We start from the raw sequence: 21,223 nt of genomic DNA on the forward strand, positions 1-21,223 counted from the left end.
ACAGTCAAACACAGATCACAATACATACAGTCACACACAGCAGGCAGTGCATATAGTTACACACCAAACACAGTACATGCAGTTACAATAAGCACACAGTACACACAGTCACACACAGAACAGAGTACAAACCGTGCAGTCACACACAGCACACAGTCCCTACAGTCACACAGAGCACACAGTACACACTGTGTACACAGAGTACACAGTCACACACGGCACACGTACAAACCATCGAACACAGTACATACAGTCACACACAGCACACAGTGCAAGCAGTCACACACAAAACACAGTACATACAGTCACACACAGCATACAGTAGGTACAGTCACAGAGCCCACAGTACATACAATCACACACATTGCTAGTGCATATAGTCACACACAGCTGCCTTTTATCCATGTCCCTCCATGCCCTGACCAAGCAAGGATCAATCAACCTCTGCTTTAAATATTAAATATGTTGCTGCCAGCAACAGTGGTGGAAGTGGAAACAATAGGGTCTTTTAAGAGACTCCTGGATAAGTACATGGAGCTTAGAAAAATAGAGGGCTATGGGTGACACTAAGTTTATTTCTAAAACTTAGGTAAGGACATGCTCAACACAGCTTTGTGGGCCGAGGGGCCTATATTGTGCTGTAGGTTTTCTAAAAGGATGCCCCTCTATTGAGGCTGTGTCCTCCGGTCTTAGACTCTCCCACTATAAGACCATGACTATAAAAAATAGGAGCAGAATTAGGCCATTAAGTGCATCATGTCTGCTCTGCCATTCCATCATGGCTGATCCTGGCTCCCACTCAACCCCATATACCTGCCTTCTTCCCATATCCTTTGATGCCCTGACCGATCAGGAAACAATCAACTTTTGCCTTAAATATGGCCATGGACTTGGCCTCCACTGAGTCTGTGGCAGAGCATTCCATAGATTCACTACTCTCTGGCTAAAAAGAAGTCCTTCTTAGATTGGTTCTAAAGGGTCACCCTTCAATTTTGAAGCTGTGCTCTCCAGTTCTGGATACCCCCACCACAGGAAACATCCTCTCTACATCCACCCTGTCTAGTCCTTTCAAAATTCAATGAGGTTCCTCCCGCCTACATTTTTCTAAATTCCAGTGAGTACAGGCCTAAAGCTGCCAAATGCTTCTCATGTTAACCCCTTCATTCCCGGAATAATCCTTGTGAAACTACTCTGGAATCTCTCCAGCGACAACACATCCCTTCTGAGATATGGGACCTAAAACCATTGACAATACTCCAGGTGAGGCCTGACTAGTGTCTTATAAAGGCTCAGCATTATCTCCTTGCTTTTATATTCTATTCACCTTGAAATAAATGCCAACATTGCATTTGCCTTCTTTACCACAGACTCAACCTGTGAACTAACCTTCTGGGAGTCTTGCACAAAGACTCCCAAGTTCCTCTGAACCTCTAATGTTTGAACCTTTGCCTCACTTAGATAATAGTCCTTTAGATATTGATCCTTTTACCAAAATGCATTATCATACATTTCCCAACACTATTCCATCTGCCACTTTTTTGTCCATTCTTTCAATTTGTCTAAGTCCTGCGGCAATCACATTGCTTCCTCAACACTACCTACCCCTCCACTTATCTGTTATGCCCCCTCCTTTATTCTCTGTATACCCATGACTGTGTTGCCACCAGCAGCTTCAATCTGCTAATTAAATTTGCTGACAACACTATACTGATTGGCCTGATCTCAAATAATAATGAAGCAGCCTACGGAAGAGAAGTCATTACCGTGACACAGTGGTGTCAAGAATACAATCTCTCCCTCAATGTCACAAAAACAAAGGATCTGGTTGTGGACTACAAGAGGAATGGAGACAAGCTAGCCCCTGTTGACATCAATGATTCTAGAGTTAAGAGGGTAAACAGCTTTAAGTTCCTTGGCATAAACAGCACAGAGAATCTCACTTGGTCTATACATACCATCTGTGCGGTGAAAAAGGCACAACAGCACCTCTTTCACCTAAGACGGTTGAGGAAGTTTGGTATGGGTTCCCAAATCCTAAAAACTTTCTACAGGGGCACAATTAAGAGCATCTTGACTGGCTGCATCACTGCCTAGTATGGAAACTGTATTTCCCACAATCGCAGGGTTCTGCAGAAAGTGGTGCGGACAGCCCAGCGCATCTGTAGATGTGAACATTTCACTATTCAAGACATTTACAAAGACAAGTGTGTAAAAAGGACCCGAAGGATCATTGGGGACCCGTGTCACCCCAACCACCAACTGTTCTAGCTGCTACCATCCAAGAAACAATACTGCAGCATCAAAGGCAGGACCAACAGGCTCTTGGACAGCTTCTTCCACCAGGCCATCAGACTGCTTAATTCATGCTGACACAGCTGTATTTCTATGTTATATTGACTATCCCGTTGTACATGCTATTTATTAAAAGTTACTATAAATTGCACATTTAGACGGAGATGAAATGTAAAGATGTTTACTCCTCATGTATACGAAGGATGTAAGCAATAAAGTCAATTCAATTCAATTCATAGCATCCACAAACTTTGCTACAAAGCCATCAATTCCATTATCCAAATAATGGAGGAACATCATCATTCACTGGAAGCCAACCACTTTTATTCCCACTCACTGCCTCTAGTCGTGTCAGCCATTCCTCTAGTCAATAGACAATAGGTGCAGGAGTAGGCCATTCGGCCCTTCGAGCCAGTACCGCCATTCAATGTGATCATGGCTGATCATCCACAATCAGTTCCCTGTTCTTGCTTTCTCCCCATATCCCTTGATTCTGCTATCTTTAAGAGCTCTATCTAACTCTTTCTTGAAAGCATCCAGAGAATTGGCCTCCACTGCCTTCTGAGGCAGAGCATTCCATACATCCACAAATCTCTGGATGAAAAAGTCTTTCCTCAACACCATTCTAAATGGCCTACCCCTTATTCTTAAACTGTGGCCTCTGGTTCTGGACTCCCCCAACATAGGGAACATGTTTCCTGCCTCTAGAGTGTCTAATCCCTTAATAATCTTATATGTTTCAATCAGATCCCCTCTCATCCTTCCAAATTCCGGTGTATACAAGCCCAGTCGTTCCAATCTTTCAACATATGACAGTCCCGCCATCCCGGGAATTAACCTCGTGAACCTACGCTGCACTCCCTCAATAGCAAACATGTCCTTCCTCAAATTTGGAGACCAAAACTGCGCATGATACTCCGGGTGTGGTCTCACCAGGGCCCTGTACAACTGCAGAAGGACCTCTTTGCTCCTATACTCAACTCCCCTTGTTATTGATGCCAGTTATCTTTCCTGTAACGCCATAGGATTTTATCTTAAGCAATAAAGGAAACATCCTCTCCACATCCACTCTATCAAGGCCTTACACCATTCGATAGTTTCAATGAAGTCACTCCTCATTCTTCTAAATCTTTGTGAATACAGGCCCAGAGCCATTAAACGTTTTTCATATGACAAGCTATTCAATCCAGGAATCATTTTCGTGACCCTCCTTTGAACCTTCTCAAGTTTCAGCACATCTTTTCTAAGATAAGGGGCCCAAAACTGCTCACAATACTTCAATCGAGGCCTCACCAGTGCTTTATAAAGTCTCAACATTACATCCTTCCTTTTATATTCTAGTCCTCATGAAATGAATGCTAATATCACATTTGCTTTCCTCACCACAGACTCAGCCTACAAATTAGTCTTTAGCGAATCCTGTACAAGGACTCCCAAGTCCTTTTGCCTGTCAGTTTTTTGCATTTTTTTCTCCATTTAGAACATAGTCAACCCCCTTATTTCTTCTGCCAAAGTAGATGATCATACACAATCCTAAGGGCCCAGCAAATACAGTGCTTGTCTGATAACTATCTCTGATGGATGGAAGAGAGGTCCTGATGATCCTGTCAGAGGTCCTCACAATCCTTTGTAGGGACCTCAAGTCAAGTCACTTTTTAGTGTCATTTCGACCATACCTGCTGGTACAGTACACAGTAAGAACGAGATGTTTTTCAGGACCATGGTGCTACATGAAACAACACAAAAACTACACTGAACTACGTAAAACAACATATTAAAAAAACACTAGACTACAGACCTACCCAGAACTGCATGAAGTGCACAAAACAATGCAGGAATTACAATAAACAATAAACAAGACAATAGGCACAGTAGGGGGGAGTAAGTTGCTGTCGGTCCAGGCTCTGGGTATTGAGGAGTCTGATAGCTTGGGGGAAGAAACTGTTACATAGTCTAGTCGTGACACCCCGAATGCTTTGGTGCCTTTTCCCAGATGGCAGGAGGGAGAACAGTTTGTATGAGGGGTGCATGGGGTCCTTCATAATGCTGTTTGCTTTGCGGATGCAGCGTGTAGTGTAAATGTCTGTAATGGCGGAAAAAGAGACCCCGATGATTTTCTCAGCTGACCTCACTATCTGCTGCAGGGTCTTGCGATCCGAGATGGTGCAATTTCCAAACCAGGCAGTGATGCAGTTGCTCAGGATGCTCCCAATACAACCTCTGTAGAATGTAATGAGGATGGGGGATGGGAGATGGACCTTCCTCAGCCTTTGCAGAAAGTAGAGATGCAGCTGGGCTTTCTTTGCTATGGAGCTGGTGTTGAGGGACCAGGTGAGATCCTCCGCCTGGTGAACACCAAGAAACTTGGTGCTCTTAACGATCTCTACCAAAGAGCCGTCGATGTTCAGCGGCTCTGATCTTGTGATCAGATAGTTTGCAACTCCTGTGCCGAATGGTGATGTAGCCGGTGAGAACACTCTCTCAATGGTTCTTTAGTAAAAATTGCCTAAAATGGTGGGTTGGAGGGGAAGGGCTGATCTTTGGGCTGGTGAACTTGTGGGGGTAATTGTGAGGGGTGTGGCATTGGGTGAAGGTTTGGAGGCACTCAGTTTGGTTTGTCAGAGTTCCATCAAGTGTATTCAGGGGGACCTGCCTGTAAGAGGTGGAGCTGTGCAGAGGGCAAGTCATGCAAGTGAGGAGTCAGAGATCCAGGGGCACACCAAGCTGATGTCTCTTACAGCAGTCACAGACCCGAGACAGTTTGAGAACACTCCTGTTCCCACATCTGGTCCACGTTAAACCCTATCTAACAATTAATTTTAGCTGCTTTCGACAGACTGAGCTCAGGCGGAAACAAACTGTGAGTAAGGCATTCCTGTCATGCAAAACATGTATTTTTAATCCAGGCCAAACCCCACAGTCCACAGACACAGGCAGTGGGGCACAGCAAGAGCCCACACACTGGCAGTGGGGGACTGCAAGACCCCACACACAGGCACTGGGGCACAGCAAGAGCCCACAAACAGGTACTGCATACAGCAAGAGCCCACAGACTCAGGTACTAGGGCACAGCGAGAGAGGAGCTTGCCCAGGTGGATTGGTGGAAGATACTAGCAGTGATAACAGCAAAGCAGAGATGGCTGAGATTTCTGGGAATAGTTCAGAAGGCACAGGATAGACATGTCCCACAGAGGAAGAAGTTCTCAGATGGCAGCGGTAGGCAACCATGGCTGACAAAGGAAGTTAAGGACTGCAAAAAAGCCAAGGAAAGGGCACACAAGGTAGCAAAAGTGAGTGGTAAGTTGGATGATTGGGCAACTTTTAAGAACCAAAAAAGACCATAAGACATAGGAGCAGAATTATTCCATTTAACCCATCGAGTCTGCTCTGCCATTCCATCGTGGCTGATCCCAGATCCCATGCAACCCCATACACCAGCCTTCTCACCATATCCTTTGTAGCCTTGACCAATCAGGAAACAATCATTTGCCACCATAAATATACACACGGACTTGGCCTCCACCACAGTCTGTGGCAGAGTATTCCATAGATTTACTACTCTCTGGCTAAAAAAAAAATCCTCGTTACCTAAAGGGTTTCCCCTCAAGTTTGTGGCTGAGCCCTCTAGTTCTGGATACCCAGAAAAGGCAACAAAAAAGGCTAAACGAGGGGATAAGATGAAATATGAGGGCTGACTAGTCAATAATTTAAAGCAGCATACCAGAAGTTTTTTCAGTTATATAAAAAGTAAAAGGAAGATGAGAGCTGATATTGAACCAGTAGAAAATGATGATGGCGAGGTGATAATGGGGGGGGGGGGGGGGAAGAAATGGCAGATGAACTTAATGAGTAAAAATCAAGAGAAAATCTGCAGCTGCTGGAAATCCGAGCAACACACATAAAACGCTGGAGGAACTCAGCAGGCCAGGCAGCATCTATGGAAAAAAGTACAGCCCAAAACATCGACTGTACTTTTTTCAACTGAGTGTTGTAGTCAATTATTAAGGATGAAGTTTTGGGGTACTTTGAGACTAATGATAAATTAAGTAAAAGTCAGCATGGTTTCTGTAAAAGGAAATCTTGCCTGACAAATCTATTGGAGTTCTTCAAGGAAGTAACAAGCAGGGTGGACAAAGGAGAGACAGTAGATGTCATTTATTTGCATTTTCAAAAGGTATTTAATAAGCTGCCACATATGAGGCTGCTTAACAAGATTAAATCCTATGGCATTACAGGAAAGATACTGGCATGAATAGAGGAATGGCTGACAGGCAGGAGGCAGTGAGTTGAAATAAAAGGGGCCTTTTCTGGTTGGCTGCTGGTGACCAGTGGTGTTCCTCGGGGGTCAGTATTGGGAACACTACTTTTCACATTGTTTGTCAATGATTTAGATAATGGAATCTGTGGCAAAGTTTGCTGATGGTACAAAGATAGATGAAGGGATAGTGCGCTGAGGAAGCAAAGCAATTGCAGTTGGACTTAGACAAATTGGAAGAATGGGCAAAAAATGTGGAAGATGGAATAAAGTGCTCGGAAATGTATGATAATGCAGTTTGGTAAAAGGAACAATAGTGCAGACTATTATCTAAAGGGGGAGAAAATTCAAACATCAGATGTGCAGAGGGATTTAGGAGTCCTCGCGCAAGACTCCCAGAAGGTTAACTTACAGGTCAAGTCTGTGGTAAAGAAGGCAAATCCAAAGTTCCCTATTTCAAACGGAATCGAATATACAAGCAAGGTGATAATGCTGAGCCTTTATAAGAAACTACTCAGGCCACACATGGAGTATTGTCAACAGTTTTGGGCCCCTTATCTCAGAAAGGTTGTATTATCATTGGACAGAGCCCAGAGAAGGCTCACGATGGTGATTCCAGAAATAAAGCGTTTAGCATATGAGGAGCATTTGGCAGCATTGGGCTTGTACTCTCTGAAATTTATAAGTATGTGGGGGATCTCATTGAAATCTACCAGATGTTGAAAGAACTAGATAGGGTGGATGTGGAGAGGATGTTTCCTATAGTGGGGTTATCCAGAACTAGAGGGTACAACCTCAAAATTCAGAGGCGACCTCTTAGAACAAGAGAAAGAATTTTTTTTAGCCGAAGAGTGGTGAATCTATGGAATGCTTTGCCACAGATTGCGATGGAGGTCGTCTGTTGGTATCTTCAAAGCAGAAGTTGATAGTTTCCTGATTAAGCAGGGCATCAAGGGATTTCAAATGGAATTAAAGGTTATGGGGAAAAGGCAAGTAGGTGGAGATGAGTCCATGGTTATGGAATGGTGGAACAGGCTCGATGGGCCAAATGACCTACTCCTGCTCCTATTTCTTATGGTGAGAGGACAGGTGTAAAGCAGTTGAATGGTATCCGGGATCAGTAATAATGAAATGGCAAGCAGATCAATGGGCTGAATGAACTCATTCTTCTCCTACGTCTTGTGGTGTAAGAGCCTACAGACACAGGCATTGGGGCATGGCAAGAACCCACACGCGCACACTGGGGCACGGCAAGAGTCACGCACACTGGGGCACGGCAAGGGCCCACACGCGCACACTGGGGCACGGCAAGAGCCCACACGCGCACACTGGGGCACGGCAAGAGCCCACACTCACAGTGGGGCACGGCAAGAGCCCACACGCACAGTGGGGCACGGCAAGAGCCCACACGCACAGTGGGGCACGGCAAGAGCCCACACGCGCACACTGGGGCACGGCAAGAGCCCACACTCACAGTGGGGCACGGCAAGAGCCCACACGCACAGTGGGGCACGGCAAGAGCCCACACGCACAGTGGGGCACGGCAAGAGCCCACACGCGCACACTGGGGCACAGCAAGAGCCCATACGCACAGTGGGGCACGGCAAGAGTCACGCAGACTGGGGCACGGCAAGAGTCACGCACACTGGGGCACGGCAAGAGTCACGCACACTGGGGCACAGCAAGAGCCCACACGCGCACACTGGGGCACGGCAAGAGCCCACACGCACAGTGGGGCACGGCAAGAGTCACGTAGACTGGGGCACGGCAAGAGTCACGCACACTGGGGCACGGCAAGAGCCCACATGCACAGTGGGGCATGGCAAGAGTCACGCACACTGGGGCACGGCAAGAGCCCACATGCACAGTGGGGCACGGCAAGAGTCACGCACACTGGGGCATGGCAAGAGCCCACACGCACACTGGAGCACGGCAAGAGCTCACACGCGCACACTGGAGCACGGCAAGAGCCTGTGCACACTGGAGCACGGCAAGAGCCCACACGCGCACACTGGGGCACGGCAAGAGTCACGCACACTGGGGCACGGCAAGAGCACACATGCACAGTGGGGCACGACAAGAGCCCACATGCACAGTGGGGCACGGCAAGAGCACACATGCACAGTGGGGCATGGCAAGAGCCCACATGCACAGTGGGGCACGGCAAGAGCCCACACATGCACACTGGGGCACGGCAAGAGCACACATGCACAGTGGGGCACGGCAAGAGCCCACATGCACAGTGGGGCATGGCAAGAGCCCACATGCACACTGGGGCATGGCAAGCGCCCACACATGCACACTGGGGCACGGCAAGAGTCACGCACACTGGGGCACGGCAAGAGCCCACACGCACAGTGGGGCACGGCAAGAGCCCACACGCGCACACTGGGGCACGGCAAGAGTCCACACGCGCAGTGGGGCACGGCAAGAGCCCACACGCACAGTGGGGCACGGCAAGAGCCCACACGCACAGTGGGGCACGGCAAGAGCCCACACTCACAGTGGGGCACGGCAAGAGCCCACACTCACAGTGGAGCACGGCAAGCGCGCACACTGGGGCACGGCAAGAGCCCACACGCGCACACTGGGGCACGGCAAGAGCCCACACGCGCACACTGGGGCACGGCAAGAGCCCACACTGGGGCACGGCAAGAGTCACGCACACTGGGGCACGGCAAGAGTCACGCACACTGGGGTACGGCAAGAATCACGCACACTGGGGCATGACAAGAGCCCACACGCACACTGGGGCACGGCAAGAGCCTGTGCACACTGGAGCACAGCAAGAGCCCACACGCGCACACTGGGGCACAGCAAGAGTCACGCACACTAGGGCATAGCAAGAGTCACGCACACTGGGGCACGGCAAGAGCCCACACGCACAGTGGGGCACGGCAAGAGCCCACACGCGCACACTGGGGCATGGCAAGAGCCCACACGCACACTGGGGCACGGCAAGAGCCTGTGCACACTGGAGCACGGCAAGAGCCCACACGCGCACACTGGGGCATGGCAAGAGCTCACACGCACACTGGAGCACGGCAAGAGCCCACACGCGCACAGTGGGGCACGGCAAGAGCCCACAGTGGGGCACGGCAAGAGTCACGTACACTGGGGCACGGCAAGAGTCACGCACACTGAGGCACGGCAAGAGCCCACATGCACACACTGGGGCACGGCAAGAGTCACGCACACTGGGGCACGGCAAGAGTCACACACACTGGGGCACGGCAAGAGCCCACACTCACTGGGGCACGGCAAGAGCCCACACGCGCACACTGGGGCACAGCAAGAGTCACGCACACTAGGGCATAGCAAGAGTCACGCACACTGGGGCACGGCAAGAGCCCACACGCACAGTGGGGCACGGCAAGAGCCCACACGCGCACACTGGGGCATGGCAAGAGCCCACACGCACACTGGGGCACGGCAAGAGCCTGTGCACACTGGAGCACGGCAAGAGCCCACACGCACAGTGGGGCACGGCAAGAGCCCACACGCGCACACTGGGGCATGGCAAGAGCTCACACGCACACTGGAGCACGGCAAGAGCCCACACGCGCACAGTGGGGCACGGCAAGAGCCCACAGTGGGGCACGGCAAGAGTCACGTACACTGGGGCACGGCAAGAGTCACGCACACTGAGGCACGGCAAGAGCCCACATGCACACACTGGGGCACGGCAAGAGTCACGTACACTGGGGCACGGCAAGAGTCACGCACACTGAGGCACGGCAAGAGCCCACATGCACACACTGGGGCACGGCAAGAGTCACGCACACTGGGGCACGGCAAGAGCCCACACGCACTGGGTCACATCAAGAACCCATGCACACTAGTTCGGCAAGAGCCCACGCACGCAAACTGGGTAATGGCAACAGCCCACACTGGGGCATGGCAAGAGCCCACACGCGCACACTGATTCACGGCAAGAATCCACGCACACTAGTTCGGCAAGAGCCCGCGCACACACACTGGGGCATGGCATGAACCCACATGTGCACACTAGGGCATGGCAAGGACCCACATGTGCACACTGGGGCATGGCAAGAACCCACATGTGCACACTAGGGCATGGCAAGGACCCACATGTGCACACTAGGGCATGGCAAGGACCCACACGCGCACACTGGGGCACGGCAAGAGCCCACACGCGCACACTGGGGCACGGCAAGAGCCCACACGCGCACACTGGGGTACGGCAAGAGCCCACACGCGCACACTGGGGTACGGCAAGAGCCCACACGCGCACACTGGGGTACGGCAAGAGCCCACACGCGCACACTGGGGCACGGCAAGAGCCCTCACGTGTACACTGGAGCGCGGCAAGAGCCCACATGCACACTGGAGCATGGCAAGAGTCACGCACACTGGAGCATGGCAAGAGCCCACACGCGCACACTGGGGCACGGCAAGAGTCACGCACAGTGGGGCACGGCAAGAGTCCACATGCGCACACTGGGGCACAGCAAGAGCCCACATGCGCACTGGGGCACGGCAAGAGCCTGTGTACACTGGAGCACTGCAAGGGCCCACACGCACAGTGGGGCACGGCAAGAGCCCACACGCGCACACTGGGGCACGGCAAGAGCCCACACGCGCACACTGGGGCACGGCAAGAGCCCACACGCACAGTGGGGCACGGCAAGAGCCCACACGCACAGTGGGGCACGGCAAGAGCCCACAAGCACAGTGGGGCACGGCAAGATCCCACACGCGCACAGTGGGGCACGGCAAGAGCCCACACGCGCACAGTGGGGCACGGCAAGAGCCCACACGCGCACAGTGGGGCACGGCAAGAGTCACGTACACTGGGGCACGGCAAGAGTCACACACACTGGGCACGGCAAGAGCCCACATGCACACACTGGGGCACGGCAAGAGTCACGCACACTGGGGCACGGCAAGAGTCATGCACACTGGGGCACGGCAAGAGTCACACACACTGGGGCACGGCAAGAGTCACACACACTGGGGCACGGCAAGAGCCCACACACACTGGGGCCCGGCAAGAGCCCACACGCGCACACACACTGGGGCACGGCAAGAGCCCACGCACACTGGGGCACGGCAAGAGCCCACGCACACTGGGGCACGGCAAGAGCCCACACACACTGGGGCACGGCAAGAGCCCACGCACACTGGGGCACGGCAAGAGTCACACTCACTGGGGCACGGCAAGAGCCCACACGCACTGGGTCACATCAAGAACCCATGCACACTAGTTCGGCAAGAGCCCACGCACGCAAACTGGGTAATGGCAACAGCCCACACTTGGGCACGGCAAGAGCCCACACTGGTGCACGGCAAGAGCCCACACGCGCACACTGATTCACGGCAAGAATCCACGCACACTAGTTCGGCAAGTGCCCGCGCACGCACACTGGGGCATGGCAAGAACCCACATGTGCACACTAGGGCATGGCAAGGACCCACATGTGCACACTGGGGCATGGCAAGGACCCACATGCGCACACTGGGGCATGGCAAGAACCCACGCACACTAGTTCGGCAAGAGCCCGCGCACGCACACTGGGGCATGGCAAGAACCCACATGTGCACACTAGTTCAGCAAGAACCCACATGTGCACACTGGGGCACGGCAAGAGTCACGCACACTGGGGCACGGCAAGAGCCCACACTGGGGCACGGCAAGCGCCTGTGCACACTTTAGCACGGCAAGAGCCCACACGCACACACTGGGGCACGGCAAGAGTCATGCACACTGGGGCACGGCAAGAGTCACGCACACTGGGGCACGGCAAGAGCCCACACTGGGGCACAGCAAGAGTCATGCACACTGGGGCACGGCAAGAGCCCACACGCACTGGGTCACATCAAGAATCCATGCACACTAGTTCGGCAAGAGCCCACGCACGCAAACTGGGTAATGGCAACAGCCCACACTGGGGCATGGCAAGAGCCCACACGCGCACACTGATTCACGGCAAGAATCCACGCACACTAGTTCGGCAAGAGCCCGCGCACACACACTGGGGCATGGCAAGAACCCACATGCGCACACTGGGGCATGGCAAGGACCCACATGTGCACACTGGGGCATGGCATGAACCCACATGTGCACACTAGGGCATGGCAAGGACCCACATGTGCACACTGGGGCATAGCAAGGACCCACATGCGCACACTGGGGCATGGCAAGAGCCCACACGCGCACACTGATTCACGGCAAGAACCCACGCACACTAGTTCGGCAAGAGCCCGCGCACGCACACTGGGGCATGACAAGAACCTACATGTGCACACTGATTCACGGCAAGAACCTACATGTGCACACTAGTTCGGCAAGAACCCACATGTGCACACTGATTCACGGCAAGAACCTACATGTGCACACTAGTTCGGCAAGAACCCACATGTGCACACTGATTCACGGCAAGAACCTACATGTGCACACTAGTTCGGCAAGAACCCACATGTGCACACTGGGGCATGGCAAGGACCCACATGTGCACACTGGGGCACGGCAAGGACCCACATGTGCACACTGGGGCACGGCAAGGACCCACATGTGCACACTGGGGCACAGCAAGAGCCCCCATCAGGCTGTCTTCATCAAGTCCTGATGAAGTGTCTAGCTTTAAATATACTCAATGACTTGGCTTCTACAGCTGTCTATAGCAATGAATCCCACAAATTCACCACCTTCTGGCTCAAGAAATTCCTCCTCATCTCTATTCCAAACAGATGTCCTGCTATTCTGAGGCTGTGCTCTCTAGTTCTAGACTCTCCTACTATAGGAAACATCCTCTCCAAATCCACTCTATTGAGGCTTTCAATACTCAATAGTTTTCAATGAGATCCCACCCTTCCCATTCTTCTAAACTCCTGCGAGCAGTGTCCCAGAGCCATTAAACACTCCTCAGACATTAAACCTTTCATTCCCTGAATCAATCTCGTGAATATCCTTATGACCCTCTCCAGTGCCAGTACATCTTTTCTTAGAAATGGGACCCACTACCTCTCACAATACTCCAAGGGCATCCTGACCAACGCCTTATAAAGTCTCAGCATTACATCCTTGTTTTTATATTCTAGTCCTTTTGAAATAATGGCTAACATTGCATTTGCTTTCCTCACCACTGACTCAACCTCCAAATTAACCTTTAGGGAACCCTGCATGAGGGGAAGAAGCTGTTACTTCTTAAATGTATCTAATGTCCCTTCCTGCCTCAGGCACTTCCCCCGGCAGTTGGTCGCCTATATCCATCACCTTCTGTGTAAAATGCTGCCCCTCAGGCTCTCGTTATGCTTTCCTCCTCTAACCTTATTTCTATATCTCTAATTCTTGATTCCCCTGGCAAAAGGACTATTCACCCCACCTCTGTCCATCATGGTTTGATATACCTTGAGAAGTCTCCGATGCTCCAAACAGGAAACTCTGCAGATGCTGAAAATCCAGAGTAATACATTCAAAATGCTGGAGGAACTCAGCAGGTCAGGGAAATAAACAGTCACTATTTTGGGCTGGGATCTTTCATGAAGTCCTGATGGTGTTGACTGTTTATTCATTTCCCAATATGCTGCCTCACTTGCTGAGTTCCTCCAGCATTTTGTGTTACTGAGGCACTTTAACTGCTTCCCCCCCCCCCCCCCCAACCATCTGCCTATGTCGTACACAGCTCGTCTCATATTTGACATGTCCATGCTGCTAAAGTGATTATCTGTTGCTGGACTCTCCCCTGGAATAAATCGTTTATTTTGATTAATCCCAAAATTAAAGACAAATCCCTTCTCACCAAAATGGGGGGGAAAAAACAAGAGATTGCAGGGTGTGGGTGAGGATAGCTTGCAAAGGGTTAACAAAGTGAAGGTGACTGACAAGGGCAGGAAACAGAGTAACATAGGTTCACATGGGATTAATGAGGCTCATTCTTGGAGTGACATAAATTCACAAGGGATTAACTAGGTACAGTGATGTCGGTTCACATGGGGCTAATGGGGTCATTCTTGGGAGTGATGCTGGTTCACAATGGGTTAAATGGCACAGTGACGGTCCACAGGAATTATTGGGACATGGTGGTGCTGGTTCACAAGGGGTTAACAGGGCAACATGATGCTGGCTCACATGGGGTTATTGGGGCAAGGTACTGAAGTTGGTGCATGTGGGGGGTTAACGGGGCAGTTCCTAAAGTGATGCAGTTCATAAGGGGTTAACATGGCACAGTGATTGGTTCACATGGGGTTAATGGGAAACAATGACACTGGTATACGAGAGGTTAACAAAACAGAGTGTGGGTTCACGTAGGATTATTGGGCAAGGCAGAAGTTGGCTCATGTGGGGTTAAAAAGGCAGTTCCTAGAGTGACGCTGGTTTGCAAGAGGTTAACAGGGTGCAGTGACGTTCGTTGGTGTAAGGTTAACCAGGCAGAGCAGTGACGTAAGTTGACGCGAGGTTAACAGAGCAGTGAGGAAACATGATACCCACCCAGACAGCACATCTGTGTCAGTAGGTAATGGTTAATGTCCCTCTCCCTGGTGTAGCTGCACCACGCTGACGTCTCTAGTCTCTGCCCGCTCCACATGGTGTCCCGTACCCACCAGCACCGGGCTCCCGATACGGCTCACTCCCTCCACTGGATGTGCTCACACAATCCCTCAGCGAGCAGTATGAACAACACTCTCTCGGCTGACACACCCATCTACAAACCAACTATCCCAAGCCTGGCCTCAGTGAACAGCCACACCCTCCGCACGGCATAGCGGACTCTGAACCTTGGCTCAGCCAACACCCACGGCACACTACGCTTTTAAAAGGGCAATGTTACCAATCGCTCTCAACACCAGAACCCCCTCATCAACCGATTAGCAGCAAGAATCCAGGGCAAGGAACAACAGCAGGGGCGGGGGATAGGAAGATAGTGGGGTAGAGGGAGAGTCCATAAGACCATTAGACAGAGGAGTAGATTTAGGCCATTCAGCCCATCGAATCTGCTCCACCATGGCTCATCTCTGATCCCACTCAACCCCATAAACCTGCCTTCTCGCCATATCCTTTGATGTCCTGACCAATCAGCTACCACTTTTAGATACACCCATGGACTTGGCCTCCATTACAGTCTACGGCAGTACAAGTTCTGTACTATGGTCACAGATTCTCCGGCTAAAAAAAATCTTCCTTACCTCAGTTCTAAAAGGTTGCCCCTCAATTTTGAGGTTGTGCTCCCTACGTCTGGATGCCCCCATCATAGGAGACATCATCTATACATCAACCCTATCTAGTCCTTTCAGCATTCAGTAGGTTTCAATGAGTTCCCCCTACCAGCATTCTTCTAAATTCCAGTGAGCACAGGCCTAAAACTCTCCAACGCTCCTCCTATGTTAACCCTTCCTTCCCAGAATCATCCTCGTGGACCTCCTCTGGATCTTCTCCAATGACAATACATCTTTTCTGAGGTATGGGGCCCAAAACTGTTGACAATACCGCAAGTGCAGCCTGACTTGTGTCTTATAAAGCCTCAGTATTAATTCCTTGCTTTTATATTCTATTCCCCTTTAATAAATGCCAACATTGCATTTGCCTTCTGATCAAAGATTCAATCTGTGAATTAACCTGCTGGGACTCCGAAGTCCCTTTGCACCTCAGACATTTGTATTTTCACTCCACTTGGATAATAGTCTGCACTATTATTCATTTTACCAGAATGCATTCTCATACATTTCTCAACATTGTATTCCATCTGCCACTTTTTTGCCAATTCCAATTTTTCTAAGTCCATCTGCAATCACATTGCTTCCTCAGCACTACCTACCCTCCACCTATCTTCATATCATCTGCAAACTTTACCACAAAGCCATCAATTCCATTATCCAAATCATGGACAAACAATGTGAAAAGCAGTGGTCCCAATACTGACCCCTGAAGAACACCACTAGTTACTGGCAGCCAACCAGAAAAGGCCCCCTTTATTCCCTCTCACTGCCTCCTGCCTGTCAGCCATTCCTGTATCCATGCCAGTATCTTTCCTGTAACACCATAGGATTTTATCTTGTTAAACAGCCTCATGTGTGGCAGCTTATCAAATGCCTTCTGAAAATCCAAGTAAATGACATCTGCTGCTTCTCCTTTGTCCACACTGCTTGCTACTTCCTCACAGAACTTTAGCAAATTTCCTGTTACAGAAACCATGCTGACTTTGGCTTATTTTATCACTAGTCTCCAAGTACCCTGAAAGCTTATCCTTAATAACAGACCCCAATACTTACCCAACCACCGAGGTTAGGCTACGTGGCCTATAACTTCCTTTCTTTTGCCTTCCTCCCCTCAAAGAGTGGAGTGATATTTGCAGTCTTCCAGTTCTCTGGGACCATGCCAGAATCAAGTGATTCTTGAAAGATCATGACCAATGGATCCATTATCTCTTCAGCAACCTCTCTCAGGATTCTGGGGTGTATTCCATCTGGCCCAGGTGACTTATCCATCTTAAGACCTTTCAGTTTGCTTAGCACTTTTTCTTTTGTAATAGTAATGGCACTCATTCCTGCTCCCTGACACTCGCAGACCTCTGGCACACTGGCAGTTTTCCACAGTGAAGACTGCTACAGATGCAAGGTACCTATTAAGTTCATCTGCTTTTTTTTTGTCATCCATTACTACCTAACTAGCATCATTTTACAGTGGTCCAATATTAACTTTCACCTCCATTTTACTCTTCATATAACTAAAAACACCTTATATTATTAGCTAGTTTTCCCTTGTATTTTATCTTTTCCCTTCTTATAGCTTTTTTAGTTACCTTTTGTTGGATTTTAAAAGCTTCCCAATCATCCAACTTCCCACTCACTTTTGCTACCTTATATGCTCTTTCCTTGACTGTTACATAGTCCCTAATTTCCCTTGTCAGCCATAGTTGCCTACACCGCCATTTGAGAACAACTTCTTTTGTAGGACATATCTATCTTGTGTCTTGTGAACTTTTCCCAGAAACTTTAGCCATCTTGGCTCTGCCGTCATCCCCTCCAGTATTCTCCTCCAATCTAGCTGAGCAAGCTCTTCTCTCATGCCTCTGAAATTCCCTTTATTCCATTGCAATACTGAAATATGTGAGTTATGCTTCTCCCTCTCAAATTGCAATGTGAATTCAATCATATTATGATCACTACCTCCTTGGGGTTCCTTTACATTGAGCTCCCTTATAAGTTCTGGGTTATTGTACAATACCCATTCTAAGATAGCATTTCCCTGAGTAGGCTCAAGCACAAGCTGAACTAAAAAGGTACCTCATAAGTATTCAACAAATTCCCTATCTTGTCATTCAATACCAACCTTATTTTGCCAACCTCCCTGCATATTGAAGTCGTACATTTCAATTGTGCCATTACCCTTATTACATGCCTTTTCCAGCTCCCTTTGCAATCTCAACCCCACATCTTGGCTACTATTTGTTGACCTATATATGATTCCCATAATGGCTTTTTTTTTTAAACATAGAAACATAGAAAGCCCACAGCACAATACAGGCCCTTCGGCCCTCAAAGCTGTGCCAAACATATCCCTACCTTAGAAATTACCTAGGCTTACTCATAGCCCTCTATTTTTCTAAGCTCCATGTACCTATCCAGGAGTCTCTTAAAAGACCCTATTGTTTCCGCCTCCACCGCTGGCAGCCCATTCCACGCACTCACCACACGCTGCGTAAAAAACTTACCTCTGACATCTCCTTTGTACTTACTTCCAAGCATCTTAAAACTATGCCCTCTCATGCCAGTCATTTCAGCCCTGGGAAAAAGCCTCTGACTATCCAAATGATCAATGCCTGTCATCATCTTGTACACCTCCATCAGGGTACCTTAAATCCTCCGTTGCTCTAAGGAGAAAAGGCCAAGTTCGCTCAAACTATTCTCATAAGGCATGCTCCCTAATCCAAGCAACATCGTTATAAATTTCCTCTGCACCCTTTCTATGGTTTCCACATCCTTCCTGTAGTGAGGCAACCAGAATTGAGTACATACTCCAAGAGGGGTCTGACCAGGGTCCTATATAGCTGCAACATTACCTCTTGGCTCTTAAACTCAATCCCACAGTTGATGAAGGCCAATGCACTACACGCCTTCTTAACCACAGAGTCAACCTGCGTAGCAGCTTTGAGTGTTTTATGGACTCGGACCCTAAGATCCCTCTGATCCTCCACACTGCCAAGAGTCTTACCATCAATACTACATTCTGTCATCATATTTGACCTACCAAAATGAACCACCTCACACTTATCTGGGTTGAACTCCATCTGCCACTTCTCAGCCCAGTTTTGCATCCTATTGATGCCCTGCTGTAACCTCTGACAGCCCTCCACACTGTCCACAACACCCCCAACCTTTGTGTCATCAGCAAATTTACTAACCCATCCCTCCACTTCCTCATCCAGGTCATTTATAAAAACCATGAAGAGTAGGGGTCCCAAAACAGATCCCTGAGGCACACCACTAGTCACCGACCTCCATGCAGAATATGACCCGTCTAAACCACTCTTTGCCTTCTATGGACAAGCCAGTTCTGAATCCACAAAGCAATGTTCCCTTGGATCCCATGCCTCCTTACTTTCTCAATAAGCCTTGCATGGAGTACTTTATCAAATGCCTTGCTGAAATCCATAAACATTACATCTATTGCTCTTCCTTCATCAATACGTTTAGTCACATCCTCAAAAAATTCAATGAGGCTCATAAGGCAAGACCTACTTTCGACAAAGCCATGCTAACTGTTCCTAATCATATGATGCCTTTCCAAATGTTCATAAATCCTGCCTCTCAGTTTTCCATTAACTTACCAACCACTGAAGTAAGACTCACTGGTCTATAATTTCCTGGACTATCTCTACTCCCTTTCTTGAATAAGGGAACAACATCCGGAACCCTCCAATCCTCTGGAACCTCTCCTATCCCCATTGATGATGCAAAGATCATCACCAGAGACTCAGCAATCTCCTCCCTCGCATCCCTCAGTAGCCTGGGACATCCAGTCCAGTCCCGGTGACCTATCCAACTTGATGCTTTCCAAAAGCTCCAGCACATCCTCTTCCATAACATCTGCATGTTCAAGCTTTTCAGTCCACTGCAAGTCATCCCTACAATCACCAAGATTCTTTTCTGTAGTGAATACTGAAGCAAAGTATAGCATTCATTAAGTACCACCACTATCTTCTCCGGTTCCATACACACTTTTCCACTGTCACACATAATTGGTCCTGTACTCTCGCATCTTATACTCTTGCTTTTCACATAGTTGCAGAATACCTTGCAGTTTTCCTTAATCCTGTCTGCCAAGGCCTTCTCATGGCCCCTTCTGGCTCTACTAATTTCATTCTTAAGCTCCTTCCTGCTAGCCTTATAATCTTCTAGATTTCTATCATTACCTAGCTTTTTGAACCTTTTGTAAGCTCTTCTTTTCTTGTCCAGACTTACAACAGCCTTTGTACATCACCTACCATCCTTTCCCTGTCTCATTGGAATGTACCTATGCAGAACCTCACGCAAATATCCCCTGAACATTTGCCACATTTCTTCCATACGTTTCCCTGAGAACATCTGTTTCCAATTTATGCTTCCAAGTTTCTGCCTGATAGCCTCAAATTTCTCCTTACTCCAATTAAATGTTTCCCTAACGTGTCTGTTCCTATACCTCTCCAGTGCTATGGTAAAGGAAATAGAACTGTGATCACTATCTCCAAAATGCTCTCCCACTGAGAGACCTGACACCTGACCAGGTTTATTTCCCAATACCAGATAAGTACAGCCTCTCCTCACCTAACAAACTCCACCCTATCTAAACCCCTCACTCTAGGGAGATGCCAATCAAAAATTTGGGAAATTAAAATCTCCCACCACAAAAACCCTGTTATTATTACAAATTTCCAGAATCTGTCTCCCTATCTGCTCCTTTTAACTCCCATGCAGTTTCTTAACTCCACCCACAAAGATTGAACATTCACTGACACAATGCTTCAGCTGCATGCGGTCCATATCCCAATCTCTGCACATGATCTGTATCACCCCACCACCAATCTCTGCACGTGGTCCATAGTTCTGAAAGAGGTAGTGGTGGAGATTGTGGAGGCATTAGTAATGATCTTTCAAAACTCGTTGGACTCTGGCATGGTGCCAGAGGACTGGAAAATTGCAGATGTCACTCCACTCTTCAAGAAAGGAGGAAGGCAGCATAAAGGAAATTATAGACCACTTAGCCTGACTTCAGTGTTTGGGAAGATGTTGGAGTCATTTGTTAAGGATGAGGTTGTGGAGTACTTGGTAACACAGGACAAGATAGGACAAAGTCAGCATAGGACAAAGTAAAATCTTGCCTGATAAACCTGTCTGAATTCTTTGAGATTACAAGTAGGATAAATAAAGAAGATGTAGTGGATAATTGAAATTTCAAAAGATCTTTGACAAGGTGCCACACATGAGGCTGTTTACCAAGATAAGAGCCCATGGTATTTCAGGAAAGTTACTGACATGGTTAGAGCATTGGTGATTGGTAGGAAGGAGGCAGTGAGAGGGAATAAAAGGATCCTTTTCTGTTTGGATGCCAGTGACTCGTGGTGTTCCAGAGAGGTCGGTACTGGAACTGCTGTTTCACACTGTTTGTCAATGATTTAGATAATGGAATTGCTGGCTTTGTGGCATGAAGATAGGTGGAGGTGTAGACAGTGCTGAGGA

General features: G+C 49.1%; 1 protein-coding gene across 12 annotated transcripts in view; it reads right to left on the bottom strand.

Moving 5' to 3' along the window:
- The window catches only part of LOC140732488 (plectin-like), a 384,936-nt gene that overhangs the window by 243,371 nt on the left and 120,342 nt on the right, over positions 1–21,223 (bottom strand). For 2 of the 12 annotated variants that reach the window (XM_073055241.1, XM_073055237.1), the window contains exon 1: positions 15,000–15,153. The exons of the other annotated variants lie outside the window; for them this stretch is intronic. In XM_073055241.1, the coding sequence (XP_072911342.1) occupies positions 15,000–15,096 (97 nt within the window). In that variant the 5' untranslated portion in view covers positions 15,097–15,153. Of the gene's footprint in view, positions 1–14,999; positions 15,154–21,223 lie in introns of those variants that run through there. 12 annotated transcript variants of the gene reach the window in all.

The sequence above is a fragment of the Hemitrygon akajei genome, chromosome 8, assembly GCF_048418815.1.
Source record: "Hemitrygon akajei chromosome 8, sHemAka1.3, whole genome shotgun sequence".
NCBI classification, from domain to species: domain Eukaryota; kingdom Metazoa; phylum Chordata; class Chondrichthyes; order Myliobatiformes; family Dasyatidae; genus Hemitrygon; species Hemitrygon akajei.